This window comes from Lipotes vexillifer, unplaced genomic scaffold (genome assembly GCF_000442215.2).
Source record: "Lipotes vexillifer unplaced genomic scaffold, Lipotes_vexillifer_v1.1 scaffold382, whole genome shotgun sequence".
NCBI lineage: Eukaryota > Metazoa > Chordata > Mammalia > Artiodactyla > Lipotidae > Lipotes > Lipotes vexillifer.
Window position 1 is genome coordinate 4,168,107 of NW_006780611.1, and position 14,855 is coordinate 4,182,961.

General features: G+C 40.3%; 1 protein-coding gene across 1 annotated transcript in view; it reads right to left on the reverse strand.

The window, feature by feature from the left end:
- ATXN10 (ataxin 10) overlaps positions 1–14,855 on the reverse strand; it is a 158,397-nt gene that overhangs the window by 79,579 nt on the left and 63,963 nt on the right. The window contains exons 8-9 of the mRNA XM_007453909.1: positions 12,670–12,778; positions 10,754–10,923 (exon numbers count right to left, since the gene is read on the reverse strand). Of these exons, the coding sequence (XP_007453971.1) occupies positions 10,754–10,923; positions 12,670–12,778 (279 nt within the window). The remainder of the gene's footprint in view (positions 1–10,753; positions 10,924–12,669; positions 12,779–14,855) is intronic.

Genomic DNA, 14,855 nt, shown 5'->3' on the forward strand with positions numbered 1-14,855 from the left:
TCGGCATTCATGCCCCTTTCCGTTCTTAATAGTATTTTCTTATTATTAAAGTGACTTGACATTCACTGCAAATACTACAAAAAAATACATGGGAAAAAGAAACCAATCCTTAATTCTACCAGCCAGAGATAACTGCTATTAATGTTGTAGCTAGTGTATTTCTTTGGGGTCATTTTGTCATGCACCTCTGTATCTGCGTAAATATACATATAAGATAGATACAAAAATATAAAAGTAGGGGTTTACGAGATACAATGTTGTGTCCTGCTTCGAATTCCCACTGACCATAACGTCATGAGCACTGGGCCAATATGGTGCATGCTCTTTGAAAACATGGTTTTATTGGTTACATATCGTACCACCATAATTTACTGAAACATTCCCAAGGGATGGAAAAGTGGATTGTTTCTAATATTATCAACAATGTCGACGTCGGCATAAGTATAAATGCAGCTGACCATGACGGAGTGCTTATCTGACATCGTACAGGGACGATCTCATCTACTCCTCACAGCCGCTCTTTGCCATAAGAGCTAATATGACCCTCTTTCTGGCTGAGTAAACTGAGTTGCAAAGAGGCTAAATACTTTGCTCAGGGTCACCCAACAATTATTTAGCAGAACGCCACGTGTAAACCTATTTAGGGTGGTTTGAGCCTGAGTTTCTCATTTATTTATAGCTAAGGCTATGACAATCTTCACTATTTCTAATCCATAAAACATCCTTGGTTATTCTGAAAAATCAACTAAATACTAGCTAGACTTCTACGGTTCCATCTTTAACCCTTTACTCCCCATTTTCTTTTAATATTTTATTTACTTATTTATTTGGTTGGTTCGTTGCACCAGGTCCTAAGTGCGGTAGGCTGGCAGGCTCCTCAGTGGCGGCACGCATGTGGGATCTAGTTCCCTGACCAGGGATCGAACCCGGGCCCCTGCATTGCGAGTGCAGAGTCTTAACCACTGTGCCAAGACTTATTGTGGTGTTCGTTATGGGTGAGGTTAGATTTTTTTTCCAACTAGTTAACCAATTATCCCTGGTTCACTTTTATAACAAACTTTCCTTTTCTCTCTGGGTTTCTGGGCTTTCCTTCTCACATGTTAACTTCTTATAACTTCTCAGGGGTCTGCTTCTAAAGGATGCTCTCTTCCACTAACCTATGGATTTCTGTACGTTGTTGATTATTTTAACTTTAGGGTATATTTTAATACTGTTGAGATAATTCCTCAGTTATTTTCATTTTTTGTCGAAATTCTGGGTTCCCCCCTCAGGGGACTGTCATTGGCCTAGCAATTAAGAATGAGTCTAAAACCAACGCATATCTTTACAATATTCCATATTTCCATCCAACAAGGTACATCTCTCAGTTTATGTGGCTGGTTTTCCCCTCACCTAAGTCTCTCAGATACCTCTTGTTACGGATACTGCGAAATAATGGTTTTTACTATTAAACACAAATCCGTTTAAAACCCCTGTAGTCTAGAAACTGACCACATGGCCTAGTAAAGGAAACTGGATTCCAGGCTTTTACAAACTGCTGAGTCGCCCGGGGCAAATGACTTCCCCACTGTCTTCCTTTCGGTATCTAGGATATGTGTAAATGATGCTTCTGAGAAATATGCACCTCCCTGAAATGCAGTTTTCTACACTAATCTCCAGGAAGTCACAGACAACTCAAAACAGTTCAACAGAAACTAAGGAGTGCGATCACTGCCGGGAACAAAGTCAGTCCCACATGCGCTGTTTTACAAAAGGTGCCCCCTCTTAAGGACTCACACACGTTGGTCCAAGATTTCAAATGTCTCTTTCTCCAGCGAATGTGGATGCACTGGAGCACAGCAGAGAATCTGGGTCTGGAGGTCAGACGTCAGCCTGCTACTTTACTGCTCCAAGCAAGTAACTCAACTACCCAAGCTCTGACTAACGAGTAAATCTGGATACTCATCCACTGCCCATTAATTCCTCACACTGCACATTAGGTATAGTGGCAGGTGTTAAACCAAACACGTGTGTCCCGCCTGCAAGGAGCTTACAGGCTCCTGGGGAAGAGAGCAGTGGGAACCACGGAAGAGCCTGGCACAGGCAGGAGCCTAGTTAGTATGCAATAGTGACAGACGACAGTAAATTGTTGTATTTGATTTATGTATTTAGCATGATTCCTCCTGTTAAACAACATGAAGGCTTTTCTGCAGAACAACAAGCCGATCACTCTACAAGACACAGAAAAGGGGCTTGTGGGTCTTTCAGAAGAAAAAATTTACAATACACTCAACCACGACATGTGTCCTCAAGATAGGAATTTTAATTTCATTTACTGTAACAGGAACTATAAGTTCAGGAAACTAATGGTGACGGTTTGATTTATGAATTTTGACATACTTCTTGAACTGGGATTACATTACAAAGAAGTGGAATTCTAAGCAAGCCAGCTCTTGCCTATACATTCAATCTTCAAATCAATAAGCTGAGATTCTGTGCAACGTGCTTCTGACAGACAGAAAACACAGAGTCTAACTGAGCTGGGCCATACACCCGTAATTTAAAAGTTCCTTAACACACTCTCGGGATTGAGCTAGAACAGATTTTGGTATCCACACAGAAAACACTTCAGCTCTCTACTCAGTAATAACGAAAGAGAAATTCAACTCAGAAAGCATCTGTGGTCAAACTGAAGAGAAAAAAAAAAACATTCTCATCCTAAAGAAAGTTCTCATATTTGCTTTCACTCTGCTTCCTCCCAAAAGTCCCATCTATTAGAAAAGTAATAAAAAGAGAATATGGAATATGAGGGTTTCTGTAAACACCTGTGAAATGTGTACAAATTTCCATTTAAATATGTACAATGGGGAGACACTGAAATGAACTAGATCTGCTCATTTACAGTGAGGCTGGTGCGGGAGGGGAGAGCAGGAGGCGGTAAGCAACACCAGACACCAAGACACGCTATTAGACGCTTTACCTAAGTGATCACATTTAATCCTTCCAACCCGGCGAGGTAGATGTAACAGTTTCCACCTTACACATGAAGCAGCTGAGATTCAGAGGTTAAGTCACATGTCCCAATTTATACTTTATACAGCTAAAAAGTGGTGAAATTCAGAGGCAAATGTGGGTTTCTCTAAGTCTTGTCTGGATTCTCTGCACTATGCCAAGCCTCCTGTCTGTTGTAAGGTTCCCCCATAAGCATCACTCATATTTATGGATCCAAATGTTACAAGCCGAGGGAAGACAGAGGAGCCAGTGCCGGGAGAGCCCAATGTCAGGACATTTTCAATAGCCTATCTGGAATTCCCCAGTTAGCCTATCCGGAACTCCCCAATAGAGTTACGGTATTGAAGCTTCCTGTAAAAATGGAAAAATACGTGTCTGGGAAAGAGGGCAGATTAGCCACTATCATCCACGGAGATCTAGGGAAAGGGGTTTCACAGAAGACTAATCCTCAAGGGAGAAGCAAGGAAAAGTGGTGGTGGTGGAAGATGATTAGGAAGGTACAGCTTTTACTCACTGAAGTAAAACTGAGTGACACTAAAGTCAAATTTTGTGTACGTCATGGTTTTGCCAGGGGTCAGTTTATGGATGCGTATCACATGAAGTCTTAAGTGAAAACAACAGCACACATATGCTGCAATATGCATCAGAATTAACAACTGATAATGTATTTACATACAGAAACCGAGGGTGGGGGGAGTATAAAGCAGGGGAGTAAGGAGTAGATTGACAGGGTAGAAAGGGGAGCGGGGGCGAGAAAGCTTCCCTGCACTACCTCAGAAGGTTTTGAGGAGGAGGCACCTTATGACCTTGAGTTCTAAAGGCCAAGTTAAGGTCCCTGGGGTAAAGAATGCAGGCTGGGAAGCCCACACAGGGCAGGCACAGGCCAAGAAGGCAGGTGCTGGCCTTGTGGGAGGACAGGGCGCCAAGGGCCCCGCCACCTCAACCCACTCTGCAGCAGCACAAAGGAAACACCAGCACACACTTGTCAAGCGCTCATTTCTCTGCAGAACACGCACTCAGTCAATTCTCTGGGTCACTGTTGGGTCAGTCAGCACTGACGCAGAAGACAAGGACTGACCCCTGCTAAGAGCACTAACCTTAAGAAAATAATTAGGAAATAGCAAGAGATTTTTTTTAAGTTTCATGATTTAATTGGTGAATATGCTGCTTAAGAACACTTCAAATAGGAAGAAATCATTTTTAAAAAGGACTGAATAGTTTGCCTGCTCAAGGCTTCTCCCATCTGGATGTGAAAGGTACCCCTCCCCTCAAAAAGAATCGTGTTGGGCTTCCCTGGTGGCGCAGTGCTTGAGAGTCCGCCTGCCGATGCAGGAGACGCGGGTTCGTGCCCCGTTTCGGGAGGATCCCACATGCCGCGGAGCGGCTGGGCCCGTGAGCCATGGCCGCTGAGCCTGCGCGTCTGGAGCCTGTGCTCCGCAAATGGGAGAGGCCACAACAGTGAGAGGCCCGCATAACGCAAGAAAAGAAAAAAAAGAATCGTGTTACGAATGCTTAACAATCATAAATTTAGTCTAAAACTTTAAGATTAATGAAAAAAGTGCAATCAGATCTGCAAAGCCTAAACTTCAGATTAAATTTTTTTAAATTATTTGCAAATATTATGCTGTATAGATATCCTAACAGTCTAAAATATAGATATGGACAAATCAAATAAGAATAAGGTAAATTACAATAAGTTAGAATATATTCAAATATATCCTAAACATAAAAAAGACTTTCAAAAATAATTACAGAACCCAGAATTTAGAAGAATATTAATTTTTATTTTAAAAAGTTATTTTATTTTTACTACATGTCTTTGTTTACAAGTATAGTCAGGAAATTTTATAGTAAAATTGAGACTCCTTGAAGAGGAGGGCTGTGTCTTACCTGCTTTATATTTTCAGCATCTAAAACTGTGCTCAGTATGTAGTGGACAGTTGAGAAATATTTTAAATTCTCATTCAAGAAAAATTTACTGAAGGCTTACTATATAGCAGGTACAGTTTAGATGTTGGGAATCACACAATGGGTAAAACATTTTAATGAAAAATGCATCACAAAGATTATATATATATGTATATATAAAAATGAAACCTACCTTCAAAATAGATTATTCCAAATTGGGGTGGTCAAACAGTTTATTGTCCTTACACTTTGAACTTTTCCATATAGGACAGGCTTATTTTTAAAATGAAGTTATGCCTTTAATGAAAGCTTTATGCGTGCATAACGTCTGAACACATGGGATCAAACGTGTGTCAATGCTAGCAATCTTTTCTATCAGCAGGAGGAGGAGGAAGAGAAGAAACTGAACAGCATTTCCACAAAACCTTTGGCAGAATGGATTCAGCAGCTAAAACAGTGGACGGCCCACCTTAGTCAGTATGATTTCTTTGGGGGAAAAAGAAGGTAGAGAAACTAGATCACCTGCTCATCCATTTTTGAAAATGCATTTAGCTTTACGGAATAACAAAAACAAAAACCATGTTTGCTTTTTCTTCTAATAAAGCATTCAGTTAAAGAATTCATGACAACAGCAAAGAAAAGAAGAACGGGGAAGAAAAAAGTAAACTATACACTCCCTTTTCCTAACAAAGAAGAAGCTGGAGAATGCTTTCTTCATGTTTACAGCATGAATACCCATGTGCTTCTCACAACAGAAACCAAAATAAAATCTCCTTTTCAGGTCCACAAAGGTTTTAAAAGTAAACTAACCACTACAGATGAAGCAAGAAAATACCACGTAAGTCGAGCACAAAACACAAGGTAAGAAGTCGCTAAGTAGTTAAGCACATCTCCCTACCATGACTTGGTAAAGGGAAGTCTAGAAATTCCTTTACAATTCAGGAAATACTACAATCTATCATGTGTACAGACCTAAGAGTTCAAGATTCATGGAAGACTGGATAAGACAAATTTCTGAGCAGATTTTCAATCTGAAACCAGGCAACGTGATCCTCTTAAACACTGCCCAAAGACACAAATGGAAAGGAAGATTACTGCCCTTCCTGCTACTGTGGTGCAGGCCAGCTCCCGTCCTGGCTGAGAGAGGGCTACTCCAGGCACTGGCACAGCCAGACCGGAGGACCACGTCAGTCATCTGCTCCTCTCCGACAGCCCTCCCCACAGGGACTCTGTTTAGAGCTGCTAGTGCCCGTGCGGATCTCCCTACTAAGGTGACTCTGTCTTCCCCAGAGCGTGCGGCACATAGCAGTCTCCAGTCAATAAATGCTAGGTGAATTAAATCACACTTAGTCTCTCTGAGCCTTGGCTTCTTCCTTTAGAAAGTGATGATAATATCTTTTCAGCCTTTTCCACAGAGGTGTCCAAAGGCTCCAAAGAACTAATGCAGATGAAAAGAACTTTGTAACAGGGAAAGGGCCACATAACTAACTATAGGGGGAGCCATCCAGCAGGCGGGCACACACTCAATGCAATGAACAAAGTTACACAGACAAGCACAGAGACCAGGCTGGGCTTAAATGGCTTTTGATCAAACCTCAGAGCAGCCAGGCAGTACACAAAGATTCCAGGAAGTGTGTGTCAGTAACTCTGGGATTCCAGTTCAACGAGGCAAGGATGGCCCTTCGGTGCTCCTAGAGGGGAAGATGCACAGGAGGACACACCTGTCTGTCTTATCCATCTAAGGGTCCAAGGCTGGGACCATCCACATTTGATGAATTGGATGAACCAGAGGCAGGGATGTGAGCAGCAAACAGGTGGCAGACCTGAACCAAGAGCAGGCCCGAGGGGGCTGCTTAGCCTGGGAGAGCAGGGTTCACCAGAACTCCAGCATCTTCCGTCTCAAGTCATTCAGGAAGTCTATTTTAAACCCCTTCTCCAAACCCTTGGAGAGCTCCCAAATGAGAAGCTCCATGGTACAGGGGAGACAGCACAGGCCCAGGAGCTCACAGACAAATCTAAATTCTACTCTGGACTCTGCAAATCACTAACTGATGGCCTCTCCCTACCGTGTGGTTGGCAGAACCGCATTTGCAGGGCTGATGCAAAGATGAAAGTGGATAATACATGTAGTTCACTAAGCACAACACTGGACACAGTAGACACTAAACAAATCATGAGTCCCTTTTTCCCTCTGGGTGACGGATGAACTAAATTAAGCTCAATGATACAAAATCCCCCTAACTCATATTTTTAGTAGAGAAAGAGCCAAACATCCCTTTGGGCCCCAATTCGCAGAGAAGTGGGACAATCCATCCAGACAATACAATGAAAATTAATGGCATGGTGATAAAGACCTGCTACATAACCACCCATTCCTCCCAAATTATAACTAAAGTTGTCAAGCACTAGTGAACTCCATCCTTTGAGGCATCAATGAGCAAAGGCTAATGTCTCTAATGCTCAGACTGAATCAGGATTTGGCTGCAAGATTGTTATGCTGTGGTAGATTCTTTGGAAAGAGAAAAAAAAAAAAACCCACAAGTAATGCTTTCAGGTTAAGCTTTTTGTGGGCATAGGTAAAAAAAAAGTAGGAGAAACAGAGGCATTCTTACACTCAAAGAATGAACTCCTTCATACCTTCAAGAGTGTTTGCTCAGAAGTCAGCAGTGCTATTAGCGACTGCACACGTGAAGGACACACTATAGACTTCCTGTGAGCCCCGCGACCTCTCCAGGGCAGCACTCGGGCACACTCCGTATTTACTTACGGTGCAATCCGATCCTGACTTCAGCGAGCTATTTCATAAGCCTTTTAAGGGTTACTACGTTTTGTTCCTTTAAGAAGCCAATCCAAATTAGCAGCAAAAGTACAGGTAAACACACAAGAAAACCGCTTCTTCTGTGCTCCTGAAAAAAGGCGGTCTTGGTCATTAAGAAAAGGTAAAGTGTTTTATCCTCTATCAACTTTCTCTTACAAAAATCAGTCCAGTAATTTTCCAAGGGTGGGTCAGGAGTCTCCCACTCACACCTGCTTGAAGATGAGGAGCCGTCAAAACAGTACACACAGGCGATAAAAGAGCCAATTATCCAGTGCTCAGTTCTGCACCATGTCCTATAGGAATTATTCCAGTTACCAAATGCTGCAAAACAGACTACCCCAAAACTTAGCATCTTAGGATGACCATTCCATTTTCAACCTTTTCTCTCCTCTGTTCTTTAGACTGGATGGTTTCTATTGATCTATCTCCAAGTACACTGACTCTTTGTCATCTCAAGTTGTTGAGCTCATTCAGTAAAATTTTTATATTTTATTTGGATACTGCATTTTTCAGCTCTAGAACTTCCACTTGGTTCTTTTTTATCGTTTCCATTTCTCTGCTGAGATAAGCTATGTTTTCATTCAATCAAAGCATGTTTTTTTTACATCCTTGAGCATAGCTACAACTGCTTTAAAATCCTTGTCTGATAAGCCCAACGTGTGTGTCACCACACAGTCTATCTCCGTTATCTTTTTTGTCTGGATAACGGGGGATATTTTTCTGTGTTTCAAGTAAGTTTGGATTGTAAGTTATACTAGACACTGTGAATGTTATGCTGTGGAAAATTCTAGATTCTATTATATTCCTCTAAAGAATACTGATATTTTTGTTTTAGCAGGTAATTACCGTGGTTGGAGTAAAACCGTAAACTCCAGGGTGGCAGCTCAAATCTCAGTATAATTATCTTATCCTTAGCTTAGCTGCTTGGAGCCTGCCCCATGCAACTCTGATTCAAGCATCAGCAGGGATTTATTTAGGTGGCTGGTACACAGAATGTGGGGCTTAACTTTCTCCTTTCCGGGATTCCCCCTTTCACTTTCTAAAGGCTGTGACTGCTCCAAACTGTCCTTTGATTCTTTAAGCTAAAAGTACTGTAGATTTTCTATCAGAGTTTTAACTGCCCTGCATGGCACACTCTCTGCTGTGCCGTTCTTCCAACTGTCATTCCGATTCCAAAATCTATCTGTTTGTGTCAAATCTGAGTGTCTTCACATAGCTGTCTTTTGTCCAGAGTTTATAATTATTATTTGCAAGAGGATCAGTCCAACGTTAGCTTACAGAGGCATTAACAGAAGCAGAACCTAGAAAACAATTTTTTCCCCAATTTTTTACCTTTTTCACAGTGTTGTGGGTCATGAATTCAGAAAGGGCTTTGCCAGGCAGGCTGTCCCTGATTCATGTGGCATCAACTGGGCAACTGAGGAACTGAGCTTGGAACGAGGGAACTGCGCAACTACCTAAAAAGTTCCAAGATGGTTTCTCACTTACATGCCTGGTTCCTTGGTGTTCCTTGACTAGTCCCTTTCTCTCCCCTCACTGCATCTCATCCTCCAGGACTCCTCCACGTGGACTTGGTAATCTCAGGGAATTGCATGATGATCTCAGGGAATCTGCACTTCTTACATGGTGACTGGCTTCTATGAAGCCAGATACAGAATCTGCCAGACCAGTCAAAGGCTACACCAGAAGTGGTACAGGATCACTCCCACCATATTTTATTACTCAAGGCAGTCACAGGGCCTTAGTCATCTAGATTCAAGAGGACAGAGAAAGAAATCTAAGCCCTGATGGGGGAGGGGGAAAGTCACATGGCAGGAATACACGCAGAATGACGAGGTACCTCTGCAGCCATCTTGGAAAACATATAACCTGCCGCACAGATATTCAATACCTGATGAAGCAGAACAAATGCCACCCAAAGTAAAACTCTGGAAAAATACAGGCAGACTTGTTCAATATGAAGCATATGGTCCAATTCTCCTGCCGTCTCTTTTTAATCACATTATCAACACAATTACCCCTAAGCTATTCAGCACAAAAGAGGTTTCTAATGGCAGTCTATCGAGTTTTCAGAGATTTAATACTTAAACATCATGTCCATTTCAAGATATCGGGAAGAAATGCTTATGATGCTATCATCCATAAATGTAGGGCACAGATGTTAAGGTTTGTTTGTTTGTTTGTTTATACATCTTTATTGGAGTACAATTGCTTTACAATGTTCTGTTAGTTTCTGCTGTACAACAAAGTGAATCAGCCATATGTATACACATATCCCCATATCCCCTCCCTCTTGAGCCTCCCTCCCACCCTCCCTATCCCACCCCTCTAGGTCGTCACAAAGCACCGAGATGATCTCCCTGTGCTGTGCAGCAGCTTCCCACTAGCTAGCTATTTCACGTTTGGTAGTGTATATATGTCAATGCTACTCTCACTACGTCCCAGCCTCCCCTTCCCCCTCCCCGTGTCCTCAAGTCCCTCCTCAACGTCTGCATCTTTATTCCTGCCCTACCACTAGGTTCATCAGTACCATTTTTCTAGACTCCATATATATATGCGTTAGCATACGGTATTTGTTTTTCTCTTTCTGACTTACTTCAATCTGTATGACAGACTCTAGGTCCATCGGTTTGTTTGTTTTTTTAAGATAACAGTCAATAAAAACTACTGTTTATTAAACGTCTACTATGTGTTTGAAAATTTCTAGGTTCTATTTTTTATTCACTGTTCTCTACATAAACAAATAGTGTGTTTAAATGCACAGACTTAGGACAACATTGACTATTTAAAAGAAAGGAGACTGGCTCAAACACACTATGGACAAACACAACACAAAATTACAAAAATACAAACCCTAATACAAACAAATATGACACATTACGTTTACCTGTGGTAATACATGCATATAGACATACCTCAGGCTACTTTCTAAGCACCTCAAGCTTCATTCCCCCAAAGTGAACAGATTGTAAATCCTAAATATTATGTTCTAAATAAAGCCATATATGTATGAAATACACTAAGAAAGAACCGTACCTTGTCTTGGTTATCTTTATTCTTGTAACACAGATTTCCAATCAGACGAATGAGATGAGACTTGAAGCCCTCAGCCACATTTGAGATGTCACCTTCTGCTTTTATGCAAGCACAGGTACTGAAGATGTTTATGGTGTCACTGCCAGCTACATGAATCACTCGTAAAAGTTCTATGACAAAAACAATAAAATTCATTTTCCATAGAAAAATTTTTATTTTTATGTTTTATACTAGATTCCCATAAATAAATCTAATTTATTTTAATGGATTAAAATAAAATACAGGCAGAGTACTGAAAGCTTTCTTTAAAAGAACAATTAGAAGGTTCTTCTGCTTTTGCTTTCGAATTTTTCATGACTCTAGTTTTGCAGATAAGCCAAAATGATTACCCCCACCTGGACTTTCTATTTATCCACAAAGAAAAATTAGCTAAAAATTTTCTACCATCTTTCCTAGTAAAAGGTTTCCAATTCCAACTTCTTTATGAAGGAACTCATGCGACAACTACAGTCAGCTAAGTCTAACCTGCAACACCTATCTGTAATGAGCCATGTGACAAAAACCATGAAGCACGTTGATTTTCTTTCTCATTGTCCAGATAATCAGAAGGCAGCATGTGTTCCCCATTAATCTATTTTGGTACCCTCAGAAGAAATAACTTAACATTGTTACACTCTATGAAATGCTTGTAGGCAGCCTATGAAAGTAGACAATCTTCCAGAAGCTTTATTAAATGTTTTCACATTATCTCATTTAACACTCTCAATAAAGTTACTAAAGGCAGGTCACTTTCCCAATTTTATAATGAAGAAATCAGGCTCAGAGAAGTTAGTCATTGGGCAGAGTTGGGCTGACAGCCCATGTTTGCCCTGGCTCCAAACACATGCTTTTCCCACAATGATTCAGTTTCTCAGGTTTGTGATGTCTTATTTTAATTATCACTGGAAGCACGGCATTCAAAATAAAACACTGATATGCGATTCTAAATATCTCCTAAAGCTCACTGCTAACTCATCTACCCATCTAGACACCAATTCATCTTTCTTAGCATATGGGTCTCCAGAATAAGTATAATCTTTTTTTTTTAAAGAAAAAAATAGCAAACACTGAAGAGCAACCATAAGCATGGCTAAGCACAAGGAACAGGTTGTAGACGAATTATTTTGCAAACAGCTTTTTAGCAAAGATGGGAATATTTCAAGCAATGGCTTCTTGTTTAAAACAGTTCTCTTATAAGAACAGAATACATAATTATCAGTACTATGGGTAAAGCAATATTCTTCATGTTCCATAAGTGTAACTGGAAAAATTTACTAACAAATCTGGTAAAACTATAGGAGCGTGACAATTGCCAACATCGTCAAAACCCCATAACTGTCATAACTCCCCCATCACTGTCATAACTGCCCCTTCCATCATCACCATCACAACCACTACTGATGGAATACCCACTATGGGCACCCTGTGTAACAGGATTACTATCCTCATCAACTGATTAGGCATCACAAACAGCAGGTTAAGTGGCAAGAGCCTGAGCTGTTACCAAAACACTGTGATTCCTTTCAAGAAAAAATATTCCAAAAAAATCTCAAAAATATACTAATACACTGAAAATTAAGGATCTGTGTTTGAACGTATACTACAGTATGACAAGTCAAAGATTTTTTAGTTAAAAATAATATGGGGACTTCCATGGTGGTCCAGCAGTTAAGACTCCACGCTCCCAATGCAGGGGGCCCAGGTTCAATCCCTGGTCAAGGAACTATACACCGTATGCATGCCACAATTAAAGATCCCTCATGCTGCAACCAAAGATCCCGCATGCCACAGCTAAAGACCCGGCGCAGTCAAATAAATAAATAATACATACATAAATAAATAAATAAATAAAATAATATGTGCGATATTTCACTCACCAATCACTCTTTGCAGCAAGCCAGGAAAAACCTGTAGATAGCCGAGCAGGTCAGTATTAGCAGTCATTTCACAAAGGACATCAAGAAGCCTAATTGTAGCTAGCGCCTCCTAAAAGGAAAAGAAAATATGACTTTTTTAAGGCAAGCTAAATGATTTGACTATTATTAAATAACTGTAGGAGAATGAAATATTACAAAAAATATTCAAGAGACAGTGCTCGTAACATCTAAACAGAGAACCAGAACTATCAAGAACAAAACAGAAGTATTAAACATGTACAGGAATAATCATTGTCACCAACAGCAGACATCTGCTATCAAGAACACAAGATTATGTGTCATTATGTGTCTTCTTGGAGCAAAGAGTAAGAAAAGTTCTTATTCAAGCAAAAATACCTTCCAACAGTGGAATAAATGTTCAAAATTACTAGCTATGTACATAACATTTATGCAAATACTTTCTTTTTAAAGCGTTCCCAGCAAGCAAGTTCTACTTTAAAAACACAAATATCCCATGAAATACATTAATTTCTTGTCCACAGGAATCCTGTAAAATGCTGTGGTTGAAAGAACTTCAGCTGCAATAACTTGGATTATTTCTGGGTGAATATAAACCTATATGCAATATCTTGGTAGCTTAGAAAAGATACTTGAAAATGTTAGTTCACATAACTACTAAATAACTTATTATCAAATGGAGTGCATGATCAAGTCACTACCAGCTACCAACTGCATGGCATTAGGTAGCCTAAATATAATTTTAAAATGTAATTTTTGCACAGATTTTTTTACTTCATTTTTACAGTGCACATTATTTGACGAAATGTGGTAGTACAAATTTAACCGCTTATTATCTCACATAATGTTCTTCAAAAGAAAAACAAGTTATTTCCTTTTCAAAATTCTAAATGTGTATTTATTATTCTCCAATTAGGAGACAGTATATTTTTTAAAGATTTCTTTGATGTGGACCACTTTTAAAGTCTTTACTGAATTTGTTACAACATGCTCTATGTTTTGGTTTTTTGGCCACAACGCATGTGGGATCTTAGCTCCCTGACCAGGGATCGAACCCACAACTCCTGCACTGGAACGCAAAGCCTTAACCACTGGACCGCCAGGTAAGTCCCCAGGAGATAATATCTTAATATAGTATTCTGAAATCTCAAATAGCAAGAAACGCACATTTCTTTGTGTCTTTAATTTTGTTTAATAGCTTTCGCTTGCTAGTTTAAAAGTTAGGAGAAAATATCTAGATTAGAAGTCTGTTTAGAAGACTGGAGCAAATCCATTAACTTATTTAGCACAGCGTCTGCATCCTCTTTTATTAAATGAGTAGTTGCCCAGACAGTCATCTTCGGATACCACTTCTCCTTCAAGAAATGGCTGATTGGCTATAGGTCTGGGGCAGAGCACACATGAGATGACCCTGGACACCTTGTCATACCAGAGAGCAAGGCAGCTATCAGAGTCTCCTCGGATCATGTCACAAGGAATCAGAAGCAACTTGGAGAGGCTCCCCCGGCCAGCAATGGCACGTGAAACCATTAGGAAGAATTACTGCTAAAATGGACTGAAAACAAATCCAGTGGTTTACAAGCCATGACTTCATAATAATGATTAAAGTAAAACTAAACAACTCACTCATCAACTTTGTATGATACCATAAAACCAGCTCAATACTTTGAAGACTGGTAATCAAAGGGGGCGGGGGGGGGTGATCAACCATTTATTCTGTTTTCCTTAATCAAAATGAACCTTGCATAACCTAATAGTTTATTAGAAGTTTCTCTTTATAAAATATTCCAGCTAAAAAATGAAAAATGAATGATAGAGTCCAAATACCACCATTTTACAAACTGCAAAGAATTAATGGATCCAGTCAATAGTCATTAACAACTGCTAACATGACAAAGAGAGACAACCAGACATCATATGACTCGATGAAAGTACTTATCACCAACAATGAAACATACCAGAAAGAGAAAAAAAGAAGAGGAAAAAAAAAAAGACCTAACCCAAATCTGAATAAGCCTCTGGAAGGAATTATCATTCACAGGAAATGCAGGGAAAAGAGGGGGTATGTTAGACCCCACCATGGAGACATCCTCATCAAAAAGGAAACTGTAGGGCTTCCCTGGTGGCGCAGTGGTTGAGAGTCCGCCTGCCGATGCAGGGGACGCGGG